Raw genomic sequence first — 22,096 nt, forward strand, 5'->3', positions numbered from 1 at the left:
CTGCGAGCGAATGGGGCTGGTATCATCCCGTAGTGGAAACATTACATTAACAACAATTAGACCATGGCAAGTAGAGTGTTGCTGTCTTTCGAGAGGTTTCAGAGAATGTTTCCAGAGAGTTCTCCACACCTTTTCTCCAGCTGTTTCTACTGTGAACATTGTTTACAAGTGATGTAAGCACTCTACTGGACTCTTTCAGAGGTGACATCAGAGGTCAAATAATGTGTCATTGTAAATATAAATCACAGGGTCTTAACACAAAAACAGGCACTGCAATACTAAAAGCACTCATGAAAACTTTTTTTAAACTTTTAAGATTTGATATCAATTTAACTTTAAAAGTAGCTTCAATTTGTTGTTGTTGTTGTTTGCTTGTTTTTATCCCTGAGTAGAAGGCTGGCTATACTTCTGTCTAAGCACAAGAAAACTGGCTTGCTTTCATCTATGTAACCAAGCACAGCATCTAACAGTAGATACAGTAGACAAAGCCTGAGCCTTCAGTATCTATCCTTCTACGTAAATTTGGATGCATCTCCCAAATATTGTACTTTATAGGGTATAAGATTTGATAATATTCAAGGTGGGGAAAATCTTTAAGCTTTAAAATTAAGCAAAAATAGGATAAAATCTGTTATTTAAATCTCGATTGCAATAATTTTAAAACTGTGATTATTTTTTTGCTTCTTTTGCTCTTTTTTAAAAAAAAGTTTTTCTTTTCGTTTTTCTTTCTTTCTTTCTTTTTTTTTTTCCTTTATGTGAGACAGGGTTTCTCTGTGTAGCCCTGGGTGTCCTGGAACTCACTCTGTTGACCAGGCTGCCCTCAAACCCACAATCACCAAGAGTCACCAGCTTCTGCCTCCTGAGTGCTGGGATTAAGGGTGTGCACTAGCACCGCCTGGTGAGATGTGATTACTTTAAATTAATGTAGACTTCTCTAATACAAAACATTAAAGTTTACCAAACTCTACTAGAAGGTTTGCTGACACTGTAGAAGCCCCTCTCTCTAGGCTGGTTCCCGTATGTTCATACACTGCGGCATAAGTCACGTGTCCACGTGGGCCTACAACTTCCATGCAGTTCTCGATATTTCAAGAGAAAACCCATTTACTGAAAAGTTAGCTTGTCTGAGCATGTCAAATATTGTTACTATGGAGGCCTGTTAACAATCTCCAGAACAGACTCTGGCAGCAGCCATGCAGCAGGAGACGCTGCAGTCAGCACTGGGGCGGCAGGATGAGTTTACCTCAGAGAGGCAAGCCCTGTGGGTCGGTCAGGTCCTGCCTCCTCAAGACCCTTGCTGGCCCTCCTGCACTTGCTGCTGCCTTGGACACCCTGTTTTCGCCTTGTCTTTGGAGGGTTTCTAATTCCCCACTTTGCAATGCAGTCACAATGCATAACAATAGTGGTGATTTTCCAAAAAAGCAGTGCCACTCAGATTAATGATTTAGCTGAAGATTCCTGAGAAATTAAAAATATGTATGGTTAAAAAGATTAGGTCAAAGTGTGTGTGTTTTTAATGTACAATGAATTAAATCAGGTCAGGGTGTTTTGATAGCTGCTTTGTAACAGAAAACCTAGGGCACAACATTAAAAAAAAAAACAAACCACCTTCTTGGTTACCTAGTGACTAGCCTGCTAAGGTCAGAGGACAAGAACAAAGTGAGCCTGGTTGCTAAGGGCTTCTGAGTTTCACCTGCAGGGGACAGGCTGATGATCAGAGGCAGTAACTGAGTCTTAGTGCCCACTGTTAAGACGGAGCTTCTGTGCCCATTGTAAAATCAGATTTTCCTGTATTTTAACAATAAATTTGCTGATGGGGTGTGGTGTGCCTTAAGGACTTAGTGCTGTGTAGCAGGAGCACTGAAGAGATTTTTCTTCTTCTGCTGTCTCAAGAAAAGTAGAAGATCGCTGACCTAAAGTTCTCCAGCTGACTATCCATTTATGTTGCTATGAAAACAATATAAGAACAGGTAGATGGTTAACTATGCTAGATGGGTAAGAATTGTGTTACATTAGAATAACATGACGTCTATTTCCTCCCTTGTAACACACACACACACACACACACACACACACACACACACACACACACACACAGGGAAGAAACCACAGGGGAAACTTAGTAATCAGGTATGGAACTTAGAATAACTTGTTTTTAAAAATATGAAACTTTTAGTCATTATGTGTAACTGAAATTCATGACTAAGTGATTGTAATGTGCTTTTTTCCCTACCTGGGGGATTTCATTAAAGTATATAAGGACTAAGAGAAAAATTAAAGTTGGTAGAGCCTTGCTTCATCCACCAAGTGCGTGTGCCTGTGTGCGGCTGCTTTACATCATTCACCGCCGCACATCTCCTGCTTGGGTTGCTGAACACACTGCTGGAGCTGGCCTCTGGCAAGATTAGAGCTCATATTGTACAAACAATGCAGCCAGGTTTCACCAAATTTAAACAACTCGTGGGACAACTGAGTCTGAACTTAGGTCACTATGGCTTAGAAAGGTGGGGACATGGTAAATACAACAACTATAATAACAGCATATACAAACATGTAAACATGTAATTCTTTAGTATTTTGGCAATAAATCATGTGACCATTAGCTGAACAGGGCGGCCCCCCTTTAAATCCAGCATTTGGGAGGCAGAGGCGAGCCTCTCTGAGTATCTCTGAGTCCAAAGCCAGACTGCCCTAGATAGTTCCAGAGGACACAGTGAAACATTGTCTCAAATATTAAAATTCAAAAACTTGCAGAAATTATATAACCATTACTACATTTCACATTATTAGTCATTTAGAGACAATTAAATGACTCTAAATATGTTCCAGCTTTACCACTGGGACAGGTTCTATGCTAAAATGCAGAAATTGTTTCAAATATCAAACTGTCAAAATGCTAACGATCTGACCCACAGATTACTCTACTACATAATCACACTCTGGGAAGCTGCAATGAGGGCGGCACTGCCACATCAGCATCTGCCATGCTGGGCATCTGAAGTACATTTCCACTCAAACTGCACAAAAGTCAAAATCACCTTTCCCATTAGCCAGTACACATCAAACACTCTGACTTGCTCCAGTTTCTGTATTCAGCTGCCCCAGGACATGCATCCTGGTGACAGCTGAGTTCTGTTACTGGTTCACCCCTAACATTCTCTCTGCCTAGGGGACAGTATAGGGGAGCCAGAGATGGTCATATACTTGACACGTGTTTTTTAAAAAGCTGTATTTCTTTCCATTATATGGAAGGGAGGACATCCCTGGGCGTCTGCATTTGCTCACTATCAAATTTGATCAATACTTACTTTAATAATTAGTAATGTTTGCAATCAATTTGTAAAATGGCACTATTCAGAGATGATTATGATTCTTTAAAAAAAGGAAAAAAGGGCTTAGGCCAATGGAGGGATGGGGACACCAAGCCAGCCATAAAACTTTTAATCCATAGTTTGTCCTGCATACAAGATGTGCAAGGGCAAAGATGGAGCAGAAATGGAGGCTGTAGCCAACCAATGAGTGGCTTAACTTGAGACCTATGCGGTGTTAGAGAAAGACCACACCTCTGTTAATGATACTCTGCTATACTTGAAGACAGGAGCCAGCATAACTGTCATCAGGGAGGAGTGCCTGGTGGAAACTGATGTGGAGACCCACATCCAAACATCAAGTGGAGTTAGGAGGACCCTGCAGAAGATGGGGAAGGAAGAAGAACTCTAGAGACAGACAGGCAAGAACACCACTAGCGAGCCTTCAGGATCAACTAACCTAGACCACAGGGGTTCACAGAAGCAAGCCACCATCCAGATAGCATGCATGGGACAGACAGAGGCCCAATGTGTGCAGCCTGGTCCTCAGGGGCTTTCTCTGACTCTGTTGCCCGCCTTTGGAACCCTTTCCCTAACTGGGCTGTCTAGTCTAATCTCAACAGGAGAAGTTGTGCCCATTTCTACTGCAATCTGAGATGCCAAGGCGGGTTGACATCCATGGGAGGCCTCCCTTTCTCTAAGGAGAAAAAGAAGTGAAAATAGAGGGAAAGGGTAGAGGGAGGGCCAGGGGGGAAAAGGGAGGGAAGGCTTGAATCAGGATGTAAAGTAAATAAATAAATTAATTAATTAATGAAAAGAAGGGCTATTTTATTTTTATGTGTGACTACTACATATTATGTGTGTTGGAAGTACTTGCGAAGGCCAGCAGATGGCACTGGATCCTCTGACCTGCGGTTACAAATAGTTGTGGGTCACCCAGTGTGGGTCTAGGAAGCAAAATACACCTTTACAAAAGCAGAAATCTCTCTTAACTGCTGAGCCATCTCTCCAGCTCCAATGAATGATTTTAACAGAGGTGAACAGAGCTCATAAAAAAATGTAGAAAAATGCACTACAACTTTTAAGATAATTTGGTGATTTGCAGATATTTTTCAAACATTAGTTCATTTAATAAACTTATTGATCAGATTCTAATTTTGTATACTGAAAAAACTGGTAAAAAGTAAAATCAGATTATCCTCCTCAGAATTACTGAGAAGTATGCATCATCTGCTTATTCTGTATTTGTTTATAGACAGCAAGTCACAAGAAAAGCAGCGTGTGACACTGCTGAAACAAGTCAGCTGACCAAGGCATTCTCTGCAAAGCGTGACAGCCTGAGCCCAATCAATGCTGAGGACACTCATGCTGGAGGGGCAGAATTGACTCTGACAACTTGTCTCTCTGCCCCTCACATGGACAACATCCATACAAAGAAATATCACATGGACGACATCCATACAAAGAAATATCACATGGACGACATCCATACAAAGAAATATCACATGGACGACATCCATACAAATAATTATCACATGGACGACATCCATACAAAGAAATATCACATGGATGACATACATACAAAGAAATATCACATGGACGACATCCATACAAATAAATATCACATGGACGACATCCATGCAAAGAAATATCACATGTACGACATCCATACAAAGAAATATCACATGGACGACATCCATACAAAGAAATATCACATGGACGACATCCATACAAAGAAATATCACATGGACGACATCCATACAAAGAAATATCACATGGATGACATACATACAAAGAAATATCACATGGACGACATCCATACAAAGAAATATCACATGGACAACATACATACAAAGAAATATCAAACTAGACTATCAGACAAAGCTAGAGATGAAGCCATGCTCACGCCTTCCAGAGAAACAGATAAAATAATGAGCTATAATAGTACATTTTCATAACGCAATGAGAATTTGTGCTTTTTATAGCTTGTAAAGGACTGCAGCATGTCAAAAGACATGACAATCTACATAAACATACTTCAGAATTTACAAAACTAGTGTCATGTGACATAAAAACTGCAGGGGAAAGGCACAGAAGAAAAAGACATAAAAATATGCTTTATACAATGTCTCATGCTATTATCATAACAAAACATGTCCCCAAACAAGATAAAGTTGGATGCCTGGAGACACAGATGACTAGAAGGTGTTGTCGCAGCTGAGTGCACAGTGGATTCTTGCATCACTTTATTTATCCTGGCCCCTGCTTAGTGTGCAAAACCTGAGTGCCACCCATGGACTGTATATCACACCACATCCTAACGCTGGCTCTCTGTGCACTGCATTAGTGTCCACTAAACCATGACACATTGCCCCCTCCACTTACTTTCCCATTGCTGATAATCCCAGGCTCGCCAGGTCGCAATTTAAGAACATCTTGACAGAATAACTGGTGAGTTCGGAAAATATTTACTCCAATGGTATTATATTTTTTCTCAAAAGCATTCTTATCCATCTCCTGAGGTTAAAATGAATCAAAAGATGAAGTGATAGAATACGATTCATTTATGTAATTAAGTTCTACTTTATTAATATTAATAAAATTATGCAAATTATGTTTATAATATTATTTTCTTCTGAAGGAATATTTTAAAGAAATGATATTCTTTTGCCAAATCATTCACAAAGTCTTTAAATCTTTTTCCACAGATATATGGTTATAAATTATTCATTATTTGACCATGTAAGAAGAATTTGTAGATTATTAGATGTTTGTAAACATCAGTTTAAATAAAATTTAATATTAAGGAAATGAAATGTTCATTAAATTCTGAACTCAGAATCTCACATTAGATGTTCTTGAAAAATGCTGTTTAAGATAAAACACACCATCTCCCCTCAGTGCACCAATTACAAAAGGGCAACACAGTAACTGTATTTAAACAATGGCCCTTGGCCAGAGTCAACAACTATAAGGATATTCTAGAAAATCAGGAAGAGCTTTTATTCAACTTCACACTGAGGTACACTTCTCGCTCTCAGTACTTTCAAAACTTTATGAAACACACACTTTGCCTTGGTGTCTGAGTTATATCTGAGTACCACCAGGAGGCTTTGGGGTTTGAAGGTTTAGGCAAGCTGCCGTGCACGCTTATGAGGATAGAAATTATCTACTGCATGTTCCGTAACTATGGCCACACATGGATATTCAGCACTTAAAATACGGTCAGCATGATTGAGAAACAAATTTGAATGTTAAGTATACAATAGCTACAAGGAGCCAGTGGCTGAAATCTTGTTGACAGGAGCTCCAGGCACTCTCAGCTCACTGACACCAATTCCCCCATCGTACAACCACATGTTATTCCCAACTTCTTATACTTATTAACATATTTCCATAACATGGTACTCTAAGTATATAAATCATATTTTTGAAATACAAAGCAGACATACACATGTGCACACAGATGATACATGTAATTGTTTTACTGACCACAGCAAGGAATGTTTGAATTTTATCTCCAGAATAAATCGCTTCAGCAGTTTCTTCTTCTGCCAGTCTCCTGAGAAAGCTTCTCAAGTGCTTGTTTTCATGTGTAAGGAAAGCTGCCAAAATTCCTCGAGAAACGACTGTGCTCTCTTCATTTATCTTTGATGTGGGATTATAAACAATCCCTAATCGACTATGAAAACTTGTTTCCTGAAAACCACATTGACAGGTTAGACCAGTCCTGGATCCCCCCTTTCCAGCTGAGCATTCTCTTCGTTATCATCGTTATCATCGAGGTCCCTGACTTACCGAGCCTCAGTGCTGGGAGGCTCTCTGCGATGACTGCACTGAGGAACGCGCTTTCAGCACGGTAGCAGGAGAAACAACCATTAGTAACTCTGTCAGCTCCCTTTCGAGTACAAAGACTTTTTGGTAATAAAATACTTAATCACACTGGAAGTGTATTAAATGCATAAAATATATAAAACAAAAGTATAGAATTCAAGTGAATTAAACTACCATAAATAACTATATGGGACAAGAACTAGAGCATTGCCAGGGACCCAGACAGCCTCATCCTCAGCCAGCATGCACTCTCTCCTAACATCACCCCTCCTGTCAGAGGCAGTCTCTTCATGTCCTACTAGCTGTACTTCTAGCACTGAACGTTGAAGTACTTCACGGTTCATGTAAGTGAGTTAACATAGCATGTGATGTTCTTGCTCTTTATCAGTCAACATAACGGGAGCCTCATGAATATGGCTGCTGTGTGGTTATTTTTGGTAGTATACAAAATTCCATGAGATAAATACTTTCTTTATCTAGTTGCTGCTGGATAGTTGAGCCTCTACAGTTTGGGATGCCACACCAGGATAAACAGACATTTATTTATTTTTTTTTTTAATTTTTTCTTGATCTTCAATTTTAAATACAAATTAGTTGTCACTCCCAGGAGCAGCAGCTCAGTGTTTTATCACATTAGAGACCATGGCCCCTTTGCACTGTCACCTAAGGCTAAATCATCTGTGCAGTGCCGAGGACTCTGCACCAAGGTTTTACTTTCTTTCCGTCCTCGTTAATGACACTAAGCCTCCTTCTCTATGTTACTTGCCTTTCCCCTAAACTCTTTGCCCTACTTTTAGCCTTCAAATTAATTAGATTCCCTCCCTCCCTCCCTCCTTCCCTCCCTCCCTCCCTCCCTCCCTCCCTCCCTCCCCCCCCCTCCTCCTTTTTTACTAGGATTTGTTGTTCTGATGTTATGAAGGTATCTGTCACAGGAGCTTACTGTTTTACTCTTTACCCATCATCTGGAGTTGGTTTTTTATGTGGCACCAAATGTAGAGGGATTTTAAGAACCATTCTTACTGTCTCACAGGCTGACTTTATCCCACGGCTAACAAGATAGGCATGGCTCTCATTCTAGGGTCTTTATTTCCTATTGACTTGCTCTTTCCTACTCTTGAATTTAAAAAGAAAATGCTTTCAATTACGTAGGCGTTACAGAAGGTCTTGAAAGTGATGAATTAGTTATTCCCCACTTCTTTGTTTTATGAGTATTTAGCAATTCTTAGTCCTTGGAATCTTTGCCTATGTTTGCAACTTAGTGTGACAATTTTGAACAGATGCAGATGTTCCTACTGGAGCTGTAATAAGGCTTTCCACCGTAATGGGAGAGACAATGTCTTTACTATCGGTATGTTTATGTTTAGTATTGGCACATTTCACTCATGATAATGGTACACACTTGTACTCACACAGGACTCCCACAAGTTCTCTAAAGCTTTACATTAAACTTTACATTAAACTCTGTGATGTTGGTTTCTAGTACTTGATAGTTTTGATGCCAGAATAAGCATGGTATATTCACTAAAATTTAATTTCTTATTTGTTGTAATTTTCATGATTATAAACAGACCTAATAATAAACTATTTAAACAGAAAAATTAATTCTAATAACTTATATGTTCACAATATGCAAAGTATGCCCATATAAATATTTGTTTTCAATGTTTACACTTGGAGCATTTTTGCATTCATGCTCATGAGTAAGGATTGATATAATCCTCTTACACAGCATTCGTTAGTCATAGGATTTCAAGTAACTTCATTTCTAACTACTTAAATAATCAAAAAGAAATTTAAAGATCAGGAAAAACTATAGATGTATGATAATGTTATTAAACAAAGATTATCGTTTTTTCATTTTTTCTGTGTCCAATATATTCTTTTACAATTCTAAATATTTCCATTACTCAAAATTAGTGCTCTTAAGAAAAGTGGTTTTGCTCTATTCTACATTTATTTTAATGTGTGTGGGCATGCCCCATGGCATACATGTGAGGGTCATAGGACACCCTGCAGGAGTTGGGGTTTTGCTTCTATCATGCAGGTCCTGTGGCTGGAACTTGGGTCCTCAGATTTGGCAACATGTGCCCTTACTCACCACATCATCTGGCCTGACTTGTTTATCTTTAAGAGTTTAAATTAACTACTATAAAGATACTTGACTGTTTTAAGCAACACACACACACACCGCGCACACACACATATATGCACACACATGCACACACACATGCATACATGCACACACATGCACACGCACACTCACACAGGCACATACACATGCACACACACGCACACACATGCATGCACACCCACACACATGTGCACACACACAGGCACATACACATGGACACATGCACACATATCCACGCATACATGCATGCACACATGCACACACACGCACACACATGCACACACGCACACATACTCACACACACATGCACACACATGCATGCACACACACATGCGCACACATACATACTCGCACACACACATGTGCATACACATGCACACACACATATGCACACAAACACACACACACACACATTAGGTTTATGTGGCAATGGACTGAAGCACTTGGTTCATTTGTCAATAGGCACGTAAGTGAGCCATCTAAGCGGGCTGGCATTTATTCCCTGTCAGACGGTGCAGCTGAAGACACAGCTGAGTCACCTCCTCACGAGCGGCTTAGTCCTTATCTGAGATGCTCTTCCCACACTGAACTTCACAAACGGGAGAGGAAAATCACTGTCATCGTGGTTTCAGGAACTTGTGGGATAGTAATGAACTTACAACTAGCTAACATAAAAATGTCATAAAACATGCTGATGTATTTCTTAATTTTTAAAATATACACATACATACTCACTTAGAAATACATTCATTTAAAAAATATCCCGAAACACAGAATCCACTGCTAAGAATTGATTTATAATGACTTCTAACATAACAGTGAAGGTTGGTGCAGTTTATAGATGAAGTTCTCTTGACCAGCATGGTGAGCTGACAAACTGTGTGACAAAGCTGCCACCACGGCTGCTGTTAGTGCAGTGCAGTCTCAGCTCACTGGAGACAGCAGCTTTTCTCCTGGGTAGTTACCTGGTTTAAATGGAGTGCAGATTCCTGACGTAGTCTCCTCAGTCTATGTACTGACCGACTGAACACTGACCCTTGACTCAGAATTTCATACTCACCATGTGCTCCAATGCATTAAAAAGCAGTTTTCTCCCAGACGGCACATCAAAATCAGCAATAATCCACAGAGTGACTGGAGATATTACAGCATCTGAAAATTTCAAATAGTCAAGTAAAATTATTTTTTTTCTAAAATCAAACTAAAAGAAAAAGAAAATTTCCAGTTAAAAACCCCACAAAATAAGTACCCTAAAGATATTTAAAAAAAAAAAATTGGCCGGGCATGGTGGTGCACGCCTTTAATCCCAGCACTCAGGAGGCAGAGGCAGGCAGATTTCTGAGTTCGAGGCCAGCCTGGTCTACAGAGTGAGTTCCAGGACAGCCAGGGCTACACAGAGAAACCCTGTCTCAAAAAACCCCCCCAAAAAACAAAACCAAAACTCTGTTTTATATGCACCTTCTCTGTCTCTCTGTTACTGTTTGAGAATATTAAATACATTTCATAGAAATGCAGACACATATACACATACAAAAACTCAGCAAAAAAGCAGCAGCAGCAGGAGAGGAAGAGGAGGAGGAAGAAGAGGAGGGGGGGGGAGGAGGAGGAGGAGGAAAAGGAGGAGGATCCGGGACAGTCGTGAGATATTTTCACTAGGAAAGAAAACTGCCCTATGTCTTTCACAGACCCAGTGTTGTAAACTGCCTTCCATATATGTTTTTCCTGGGGTGGGGGACCCCATGATATTTATTGTTTACCATGTATCTCTAGTGAATAAAAATAACAGTGATAATAATTTCTGTTTATCATCATTTAATCTCTACTAAGGTTTACTACCAATAGTAATTAACCCTATTTATAGAAAATGGAAAACCGAAGTCCAAAGAAGGAAAGCATTTTTAATGTGTGTATGTGGGCACACATCTGTATGTGGGTACATGGACACACGTGTATAACAGCCAGGGGACAACCTCGTGTGTTTCTCAGGTGCAGGCTGTCTCTTTTTTGAGGCACAAACTCTCATTCTGGCATAGAACTCACCAATTAGACGAGGCTAGTTAGCCAGGGAGCCTAAGGGTCTACCTGTCCCCCTTCCACAAGATGAGACACAGCAGTGTCTCTGGGGACACACCTAAGACCCTGTGCTTGCTTTTCCAACATGATGGGTTGAGTTCTCCCTAATCTCCATTTTCAATTCTGACGTCACAGTTCAATGATTACAATTCCATCCAGCACCAGTACACAGCATACAAAATACTCCTTCTTGGGCTGCCACACAGAAAAACTGCTCCTTCAGACCAGGTGACTGACTCAAAATAATTATCACAAAAAGCAAACAAACAAACAAAAAAAACCCTGAGGTAATGAAAATTGAGTATATTTGAAACTACAGTTATTACTGTTGTAGCAATATTTATAATATATAATTTTTACAGTAGCTTTAGAAATGAGAAAAACAATGTAATAAAAGGATGGCACTGATTTTACTAACAGCATCGAGACCCTTCCTCTACGCACCCTGGACGCTTTCGGGTGCTTAATCTTTAGTACCCGCCAGAAGCCGATGTTAGCAGCAAGGCTGGAACATTCTCTAAAGGAGGAAGTGAGGAAACTGATTCTGCCCATTGTAACTACCACAGCTCGGGAATGGAAAAGGATTTCAAGTGTTAAATCCTCAAAACTGTATGTTTCTTCTTCATGATAAATATAGACATAAGATTTTTCAGTTAATATTCCTTTAAGTTGGGAGATATTTCATCCAATTGCATGCTTTAGGATAAACTGGTATAATAGCCAGAGTCATTCTGAGATATAACCTAGCCCGATCTTTGACTCTTTTGCCTTTACATGACACACTTGAGGTCATGGCCTGCCACCACTGGGAGGAAACACACTATATTACATGTTGGATTTCTTATAGAAACAACACCTTTGAACATAAAATTTTGAAATCTATTAGAAAGTAATGCAGAAATAGCCAGGTGAAATTTGGATTCAATCTACAGAACTTTTAAAAAGTATACATCTCCAGTCTGGCTCTAACCTGACTGGGATAGGTGAGCCCCCTCCACCTAGGGAACCCCAGCAAGCCAAGCAACCCTGGGCTCTACCCCACGTGGGTGGGTGGGTGGACTTCTGGTCTGTGCCTACAATAGCAGAGATGATGGCACACTGTCTTACAGCTCTGCCTGCATCCCCAGAGGACATCTCAAACAGGAAACACACAGGAAGCCTACTGGAACCTGAAAGACACAGCTCCACCTGCCTTCCTGGAGGCCTGCTCCAATGCCAGAGACAATGAGATGTCGAAAGGCTAGGGCAAGAACATAATCAACAGAGCCAACACAATATGGCACCATCAGAACCCAGCTCTCCAACTACAGCAAGCCCTGGATATTCTAACACACCCGAAGAGTAAGATATGACCTTAAATCCCATCTAGTGAAGATGATAGAGGCATTTAAAGAGGATAAAAATTATTACTCCCTAAAGAACTACATTAAATGCAGGTGAATAGGTAGGAGCCCTGAAAGATAAATACAGGAAAATACAACCAAACAGGCAAAGGAAATTAATAAAATGGTCCAAGATCTAAAAATGGAAATAGAAGCAATAAAGAAAAGATAAATAGAGGTAACCTTGGAGATGGAAAAGCTAGGAAAGGGAACAGGAACTCAGATGCTAGCATCACCAACAGAATACAAGAGAGAATCTCAGGCATAGAAGATTCTATAAAAGAAATGATCAAAGAAAGTGCCTAAAGAGTCCCCAAATCAAACATCTAGGAGATATGGGACACTATGAAAAGACTAAACCTAAGAATAAAAGGAACAGAAGAGGGTGAAGATTCCCTGTTCAAAGAGCCAGAAAATATCTTCAACAAAATCATAGATGAAAACTTCCCTAATCTATAGAAAGAGAAGGTCATAAATATACAAGAAGCCTACAGAAGACCAAATAGATTGGATAAGAGGAAAATCCTCCTGTCACATAGTAATCAAAGCACTAAACATACAGAACAAAGAAAGAATATTAAAAGCTGCAAGGGGAAAGGGCCAAGTAACATATAAAGGCAGACCTATCAGAATTATAGCTGACTTCTCAACAGAGACCCTAAAGCCAGAAGATCCTGGACAGATGGCTTATAGACCCCAAGATACCACAGATGTCAGCCCAGACTACTATGCTCTCAATCCCCACAGATGGAGAAACCAAGATATTCCAAGACAATCAAATTCAAACAGTATCTTTCTACTAATCCATCCCTACAGAAGATACTGGAAAGAAACCTCAAACACAAGATACACCCAAGAAAACACAAGAAACGAATCATCTCACAGCAAAATCAAAAGAAGAGAATCATACAAACACAGTAACACCTTCAATATCAAAATAACAGGAACTAACAATCATTGGCCTTTAATATCTTTCAAGTCAGTAGACTCAATTCACCACTAAAATGACACAGGATAACAGACTGGATATGTAAACAGGATCCATCATTCTGCTGCATACAAGAATCACACCTCAGCAACAAAGACAGACACTACCTCAGAGTAAAGGGCTAGAAAAAGGTTTTCCAAGCAAACAGACCCAAGAAACACGCTGGAGTCACCATTCTAATATCTAATAAATGGACTTTTAACCAAAAGTTATCAAAAATGCATTAACAAATGTTTAAAAAAGGACAAAAGGCCACAAATGAACTGCTGCATATCCATGGAGGTTAAGAGGAACAACGTTGCCCACCTGTAACAACTGTTAAATTGCAGTGAATTGTAAACTGCCAAATTGAAATCCAAGTCCCTGGTCAAAAATAGAATTATAGTAGCACTTGTTACACAAGCACCTTACTAAAGTTATGCTTTTATTGCTTTCGACATAAATAACAGAAATGCATGCTCATTACCTTCTTGAGTTACGTAATGCATGTGCTGTGCTATGACAGCACTCTTATCTTGTGAATCCAAGAAAGAGAAAGTAGAGAAATCTTCAATATCAGCAGTTACTGAAACAACAAATGTTTCATAATGAATTACTACAATATTCACAATAAGCACGGTAGTGCAGTATAAGAATAGTTATTTACCTGATGAAGACAACAAGTTCAGGTACTGTGGTTCAGTCTGCAAAATCAAAGAATTTAACCGGGATACAACATTGCTCTTATCCATCAGGAAATCAATTGCACTGGTTTCATCCGTTATTGTGCCCTAAAATTACAATTGTAATTAACCTGTTATTTCACGTACCTATATATCTGATAAATTTAATATATCAGTAAAAAAATTGATACAACTTATGCCATTAAAAATTTCAATATACTCATATTATTTGTGTCATTTTCTTATAAATGCACACGTACCATAAAAACATCTCTTTGTAGATCCACAAATGTGCCCATCATTTTCTCCACAACAGCCTCTTTCAGTTCTTCAGTGTTCATCTCTTTGAGGTCAAAGGGCTCACCGTTATAAAGAGCTTGAGGCAAAGGACCTAGGCCAGTCATCTTATAAAAGCTTGCTCCTTCCTATATATTAAAGATACCAGTGTCAAACAAAATATGGGTATTTGAAAATGAAACATAAGATAAGAAGAAACAGTGCCACCTTTTTAAGTCACAGGAAAAGTTGTCCATTTTGTTAATTATACCTGCGCAGGCAAATGAAATCTGTTTATCTACAAATAGCAAGAATCAGACCATGTCTTCCGTCAGGGTCACTTTATGAATATTTTAGTCTTTGTCAACTCTTTGTGCTCTAACGAGCTCTGTTGTTAGTGGTAGGAGAGTCAGAGACAATTCATAAAGTCATTTTTTGGTTGCCCCCAAAGTTATTTACAAAAGCAAGCAGTGTTGGTCCTGCTGATGCTTGATGTTCAATACGACTTAAACCTAAGACACTTATCTAACTACAAACTATACTATTCATTTATTCAATAAACACCTCTTGACTCAATCCACACTGAAAATGGAATATGAATGTTGTTCTTCAAGAAGTCCACTAACTCCTTACAAATGAAAGCAATGCTCCAGGTGGGTCCATAAAAGGCTCATTTAAGAAGTTTGAGCAAGAAGAGCAAGGGTTAAGTCAAGGCTCCTGTCAGACAGAGGCACTGAAAGCCTTAAAAGATGAAGTAAAGTTTTCCAGGGAGACAAAGTAGAGAATGACAGTCCACATGAAGGAAGGGAGAGCAGGGCAAGAGCTGCAAGGGAAGGGAGAACATGGCGGCTCAGGTGATGATGGCAACAAATACAGGTGACATGCGACAATCAGATGGCAATCAGATGGCCATCAGAGAGACTCAGTCAGAAGGCAGACCACAGGGGGCTGGCTGCAGGGAGTGGGCTCTACCTTGTGAAGAAGTCATGCAGTGACATTTGATACTAAGTGTTAGGGTTATTATTACAACCAACATTCTCACAAGTAGCCTAGGAAATTACTTGCAAATTAAGTGCTCCTTTTCTGATATAGGATTATAAATATTTAAATTTGGAATATGTGCAGACTCTTTCATTATTCTTTTCATTTACTTATTTATTCATTTATTTATTTATTTTGTTTTTCGAGACAGGGTTTCTCTGTGTAGCCTTGGCTGTCCTGGAACTCACTTTGTAGACCAGGCTGGCCTCGAACTCAGAAATCCGCCTGCCTCTGCCTCCCAAGTGCTGGGATTAAAGGCGTGCGCCACCGCGTCCTGCTTCTTTCATTAGTCTTATCCAGGATCTAAATACTAAATCAGGATCATACAGTTTTAGACTGTGAAGCATTTGGAAATTGGGTAGGGATGTTCAACCTGTAGCACTATTACACTACGTCACACATGACAGGACAGATGCAGAGTAGGTCATTTCCAATGTCAAATAGCTATCATCGTTTAGAACTTCACCTATACCCAGATCTGTCTGACCCAAAAGTCTGAGCGCTTCACCATAGTACTGTATTATGTCTGCACCAAGTCTTATAAAGCACAACATCTAATTGGGGCTGACTTAGAGATTCAGATGTTCAGTTCATTATCATCAAGATAGGAGCATGGCAGTATCTAGGCAGGCATGGCGCAGGCAGAGCTGAGAGTTCTACATCTTCATCTGAAGGCTGCTATTGGAAGACTGACTTCCAGGCAGCTAGGGTGAGGTTCTTAAGTCCACCCCTACAGTGACACTCTTATTCCAACAAGACCACACCTCCTAATAGTGCCACTCCCTGGGCCAAACATATACAAACCACCATATTACACTCCCTGGCCCCCATAGGCTTGTTTCAAACACATGAGTCTATGGGGGCCATACCTAAACATATCATGATGCAAAATACATTTAGTCCAACTTCCAAAGTCTCCATAGTCTACAGCAGTTTCAACATTAACAGTCCAAAGTTCAAAGTTTCTTCCGAGATTCATCCAATCACTTAACTGTAATCCCCAAAGCAAGACAGGACACTAGCTGGACAAACTCCAAACTGCATCTCCATGTCTGATATAAAAATGGTCTTCAGATCTCCAACTCCTTTTTCATCTTTGTTGATTGCAGCAAACTTCTTTCTCTTGGGGTAGTTCTGGGGAGGAAAGCTCTCTGTTAGTACCTTCCCTTAGCAGATATCCCATGACTCTGGCATATCAAACATCTTGGGGTCTTCAAGGCAACTTCAATGTTACAGCTTCTTGTTTCAATGTCTGGGATCCACACATAATCTGGGCTCCTTCAAAGGGCTGGTAGCTCTTCTCCAGCTCTGCCCTCTGTAGCACTCTAAGGTCAGGTTGATCCACTCCACTGCTGCTGCTGTTCTTGGTCATCATCTCATGGTACTGGCACCTCCAATACACTGGAGTCTTCCACTGCAACTAGGCTTCACAAATAGTTCTTCATGGTGCCACGCCTACGACTCCTTCAGTCCTGGGCAGTCAATTACAACTGAGGCTGCACGTTCTCCAATGGCCTTCCCTGGCCTTTCACAGTGCCAAGTCTCAGCTGCTCTTCACGAACACTTCATGCCTTCAAAACTAGTACCACCTGGGTGACTCTTACAATCACCAAGTCTAGCTGCAGCATGAAGTACAACTTTGGCTATCTCTGGAACACAGCTTTGTGCTGTCAGAAAACACTTCCCAGAAGATTTCACCTAAGTGATGCTGGTGTCTTCTTAATCACCATTAATTTCCTAGCTCTAGCTAACCAACATCAATTGTTCCAGTAGTCCCTTCTATTTTTCACTCTAAAGCCAGAACCACACGACAGAAGCTGTGGTCTTCTGCTGATTTCTGTGGCTGGAACATGGTCCCCCTTATTCTACTAAGTTATCACTAGCTTCCTCTTTTCTAACTCCTTCAATGTCTATGTCCGGCTGTCCTGGGTCTCGCACTCAGATGTGCATGGCTCTGTCTCCTATAATGCTGGGATTAAAGGCGTGTACCACCATGGCTGGATTTAAGCTTTTTTTTCACCTAGAATCTACTTTGTCCCGGGTGGCCTTGAACTCAGAGATCTGTTTGGCTTTGTCTTCTAGATTAAAGGTTTGTACCACCATGCCCAGGATCTAAATCCTAGGTAGGATCTTGTCCCCCAAATCACTTACTTTGTTACCTCTTAGAACATAGGATTCAGTTCCATTTCACTTCCTGGTACTCCTTTAATACTCAAACCATACATTTTATATTTTTCCTTTTTCAGCTTCCTATGCTTGTTTAAAATGCTCTTCATGAGACTTAACCAGAGAACAAAGTTTATGTTGGGTGTTTCTGAGACTTCCTTTGTCAATGCAATTAATCTGATTCTTTTCACCTTAGCCTCAGGCAGACTCTTAAAACAATGGCAAAAAAGTAGCCACATTCTTTACCAAAATAACACAAAAACAGTTTCTAGGCCACACACTGAAGTTCTTCTCCATTGAAACCTCTTGGGCCAGGTCTGCACAGTTCAAATCACTCACAGCAACAAAGTCTTCCATATTCCTACTCACATGGCTCATTAAGCCCCATTTAAAACATTCCATGGCTTCTCAAATCCAAAGTCTTCCTAACAAAAGCTTGGTCAGGCCTATCACAGCAATACCCCAGTCCCTGGTACCAACTTCTGTCTTAATTAGGGTTTTACTGCTGTGAACAGACAACATGACCAAGGCAAGTCTTATAAAGGACAACATTTAATTGGGGCTGGCTTACAGGTTCAGAGGTTCAGGCCATTATCATCAAGGTGGGAACATGGTAGCATCCAGTCAAGCTTGGTGATTCTACATCTTCATCTGGAGGCTGCTAGCAGAATACTGACTTCCAGGCAGCTAGGGTGAGTGTCTTAACCCACACCCACAGTGCCACACCTACTCCAACAAAGGCACACCTCCTAATAGTGCCACTCTTTAGGGCAAGCATATACAAACCATCACAGATGCCTACCACATTTTCAGCAGAGGTGGTTGGCAAGAGCAGTGACCCTTTCTACTCTTTAATGGTAAGACATGAAGAAGGATCATGTCACCCAACAGGTTTGGGGTAACAAGAGACACGATGGACTTAGTTTTAGATGCTTTTGACTTCATGTTTATGGAAAACCCTCCAGACAGACGAACGTTCTTCGTCTCTTCTTACTGGTGTCTGTGTTTTGTGTTTCTGGGTGTGCCTATGCATCTCACTGAACGGGAAGCTCATTACTTTGACTGACCTGGTTGGCTAATCAGCCTTAGGCCAGCTGCTCTTCCAGGCACGTGCCACAGTTCTCAACGTTTTAGTTTTTTAACATGGGACCTGGGGATCTGAACTCAGGTCCTCATGCTTTCAGGGCAGGAACTTTACCCACTGAGCCATCTTCCAGCCTTGAATGCATGTGTGTTGACTCTTTAAAAGATTTACCTGCTGGAAATACAGGTCTTCCTTTTTTTCCTGATCTACAACCTCTAATTAAGCAACCTACATATTTCAAAATATTAACTACTAAAGATAAGCCAGTGATATTCAATATATCATTTCACACATCTGTAAGTTCACAGGCATCTCATAGTAGATATAAATACTGGTTAGAAAAGCTGAAATTATCTTCCATTCATATTTTTATAATGAGAGATCTTAAAACTTTCTTCATTAGGCATTTCAAATATGAAATATATTGGTATAATAGTTACTTCTGTGTTTAACAGATCTCTCAAACTTCTGGTCTAACTGAATGTTGTAGTCTTCACTATGTAAGTCTTTTGCAGTCCTCCTGCCTCCCAGAGCCTCTGGTAACCACCTTTGTACACTGGACTTTTGAGCCCTGTAGTTTCGATTTTACTGGGCAGTCAGACCCTAGACTGTTGCTCTTGTGCCTGGTATTTTGCGTTATGTTACAACCACTCTTACCGTTCTTCTTCCATCATACTTGGAATGGATTCCCAAGATAGCCGAAAGGTCGGCATGAGGACATCTACTTTGCAGAACACTCCTCACTTCATCCACAGTGAGTATGCGATGATCCTTTACTTCTTGATACATCTGCGGGAACAGAGATACATTTCCTTTTCTGGCAATTAATTTTATTTCTTTTAGAATCTAATTAATTGTATTTGTAAAACAAAGAACATGCTTTTTAAGTTCTTCCTGTTTGTCGCTTTTGAAGCAGGTCACATGTACCCCAGGGTTGGTCTCAAGCTCACTGTGTAGCCAAGGACGACCTTGAACAAGTGCCTTTCGTTTTCATTGTCCCAATGCTGGGACTACAGGTATGTAATCTCAGGGGTTCATGTTTGGCTGGCAAGTATTCCATCAATTGAGCTACAATTATCTGTCTCTGAGGCCTGTTAATGCTAATGATACTAAGTATGCACATTATATACAGGTAAAGGGGTCACTTATACCAGGCATTATTATTTAGAAAATAGTTAAAATATTGCATAATTTTCAAAATGAGAACAACTTCTGTTAATTGCATTTTAGTCAAATTAGACACTGATTTTTAGTAACTTTGTTAAAATTTACTTGTAAATTTCTTAAGAATAACATTTTAAAAATGCTCCATGTTTAACTCAGCAAACACATGACTGTACATCTTCTACTCTGTTCTAAGCACATCTGTATGCTTCCCACTCTTTCTCATCTCTCCTTTCTAAAAAGGGTGTGTGGTATATACTTGTGTGCATGTGTCTGTGTGGTACTATCATGTGTGTGCATGTGTCTGTGTGATGTATACACATATGTACATGTGTCTGTGTGGCACAATCATGTGTGTGCATGTGTCTGTGTGGTATATACACATGTGTGCATGTCTGTGTGGTATATACATGTGTGGGCATGTGTCTCTGTGGGTGGGCTTCTGGTGTGTGCATATGTAGAGGGCAGAGACTAACTTGGGATATCTTATGTGTCTGTGTGGTATATACACATGTGTGCATGTGTCTGTGTGAGTGAGATTCTGGTGTGTGCATATGTGGAGGACAGAGACTGACTTGGGATATCGTTGTCTCTTCCTCTACATTGGACCTAGAGTTCACTGTTGGGCTCGACAGCAGGCCAGGCACCCCTGGGATCTTCTTGGTGCAGTGTGAGAATAGCAGTGGAGTTACGGGTGAGCACTGCAAACAAAGCTTTGTTGTGGGTGAGGAAGATCTGAATCCAGGCCCTCCTCCATGTGACCAAGCACTTTACCCACTGAGCCATCTCCAATTCTCATCTCTTCCTTTAGTAAAATGTCATCATTGAGCTTTTATCTGAAAAAGAGTTTAAAGTTGGGTGGGCTTGGAAGGGGAGAGGATCGAAGGACTGGGAGGGAGAAGAATATGATTATAATATACTCAATTTAAAAATTATTTTACATAAAAATATAATTTAAAAAGATGTTGCTGATCCTGTTTTATGATTTAGATGCAGATCTAATGATGAAGCCTTGGTTTCAAGTATAATGTGGTTTTCTAAGAAATTATAGCATTATTCTGATTATATGGTAGACAATATATAGCAAATAATTCAAGTGCAAGTGATAGGTATAAACTATGACACACACATTAATTTCTAATATAATAATTATATAGATTCAATAATGGTAATGTCCTCACTTTCTCAGTGATTTTTTTTAAATGATACGGATTCTTTTAATGAGCTTCTTAGCAATTTGTGACTTTTCTTTGCAATATACGTCTAAGCTCAGTACATATCTTGTTTCAATTTATTTTAAAAATGTATATATTTCTTATGTGCATTGGTATTTTGCCTGCATGTCTGTTGGTCTGAGGGTGCTAGGTCTCCTTGTACTGGAGTTCAGACAGTTATGAGCTGCCATGTGGGATGCTGGGAATTGAACCTGGGTCCTCTGGTACAGCAGACAATGTTCTTAACCACTGTGCTATCTCTCCAGCCCCTTGTTTCAGTTTTTAATACAATATGGATACTTTTAAAATAATACAGATGCATATTAATGAAAGGTCTAAGTGAAACTAAGTTTCCTATAAACCCTTATAGAAACCAATAAGTTAGTAAAATGAAGGCAGATGTATTATTGACACATTATTAATAGCAGTAGAGTTCAGAGGAAACTGTCTTCCTGTTGGGATATTTGTCCATCTCTTGCCTTTTACTTATCTTCAGTGGTGCTCAGTGGCTGCTACAAACTCTTAGATAGCACAATTTTAATACAAAGCACCCCAAAGAGCAAAGCTAAGTGTGTGAGCCAGTCTACAGGCTTTACGAAGTGACTTCACCCTCCACTTACAGAGCAAAGCTAAGTGTGTGAGCCAGTCTACAGGCTTTACGAAGTGACTTCACCCTCCACTTACAGAGCAAAGCTAAGTGTGTGAGCCAGTCTACAGGCTTTACTAAGTGACTTCACCCTCCACTTACAGAGCAAAGCTAAGTGTGTGAGCCA

The 22,096-nt window shown here is 40.1% G+C and overlaps 1 protein-coding gene across 1 annotated transcript in view; it reads right to left on the reverse strand.

The window, feature by feature from the left end:
* The window catches only part of Uggt2 (UDP-glucose glycoprotein glucosyltransferase 2), a 135,993-nt gene that overhangs the window by 68,061 nt on the left and 45,836 nt on the right, over positions 1 to 22,096 (reverse strand). Inside the window, exons 16-22 of the mRNA XM_021181642.3 lie at positions 19,603 to 19,734; positions 14,639 to 14,803; positions 14,363 to 14,486; positions 14,183 to 14,281; positions 10,334 to 10,425; positions 6,801 to 7,007; positions 5,694 to 5,825 (exon numbers count right to left, since the gene is read on the reverse strand). Of these exons, the coding sequence (XP_021037301.1) occupies positions 5,694 to 5,825; positions 6,801 to 7,007; positions 10,334 to 10,425; positions 14,183 to 14,281; positions 14,363 to 14,486; positions 14,639 to 14,803; positions 19,603 to 19,734 (951 nt within the window). The remainder of the gene's footprint in view (positions 1 to 5,693; positions 5,826 to 6,800; positions 7,008 to 10,333; positions 10,426 to 14,182; positions 14,282 to 14,362; positions 14,487 to 14,638; positions 14,804 to 19,602; positions 19,735 to 22,096) is intronic.

This window comes from Mus caroli, unplaced genomic scaffold (genome assembly GCF_978045245.1).
Source record: "Mus caroli unplaced genomic scaffold, Mus_caroli_1 scaffold_12, whole genome shotgun sequence".
Taxonomy (NCBI): Eukaryota; Metazoa; Chordata; class Mammalia; order Rodentia; family Muridae; genus Mus; species Mus caroli.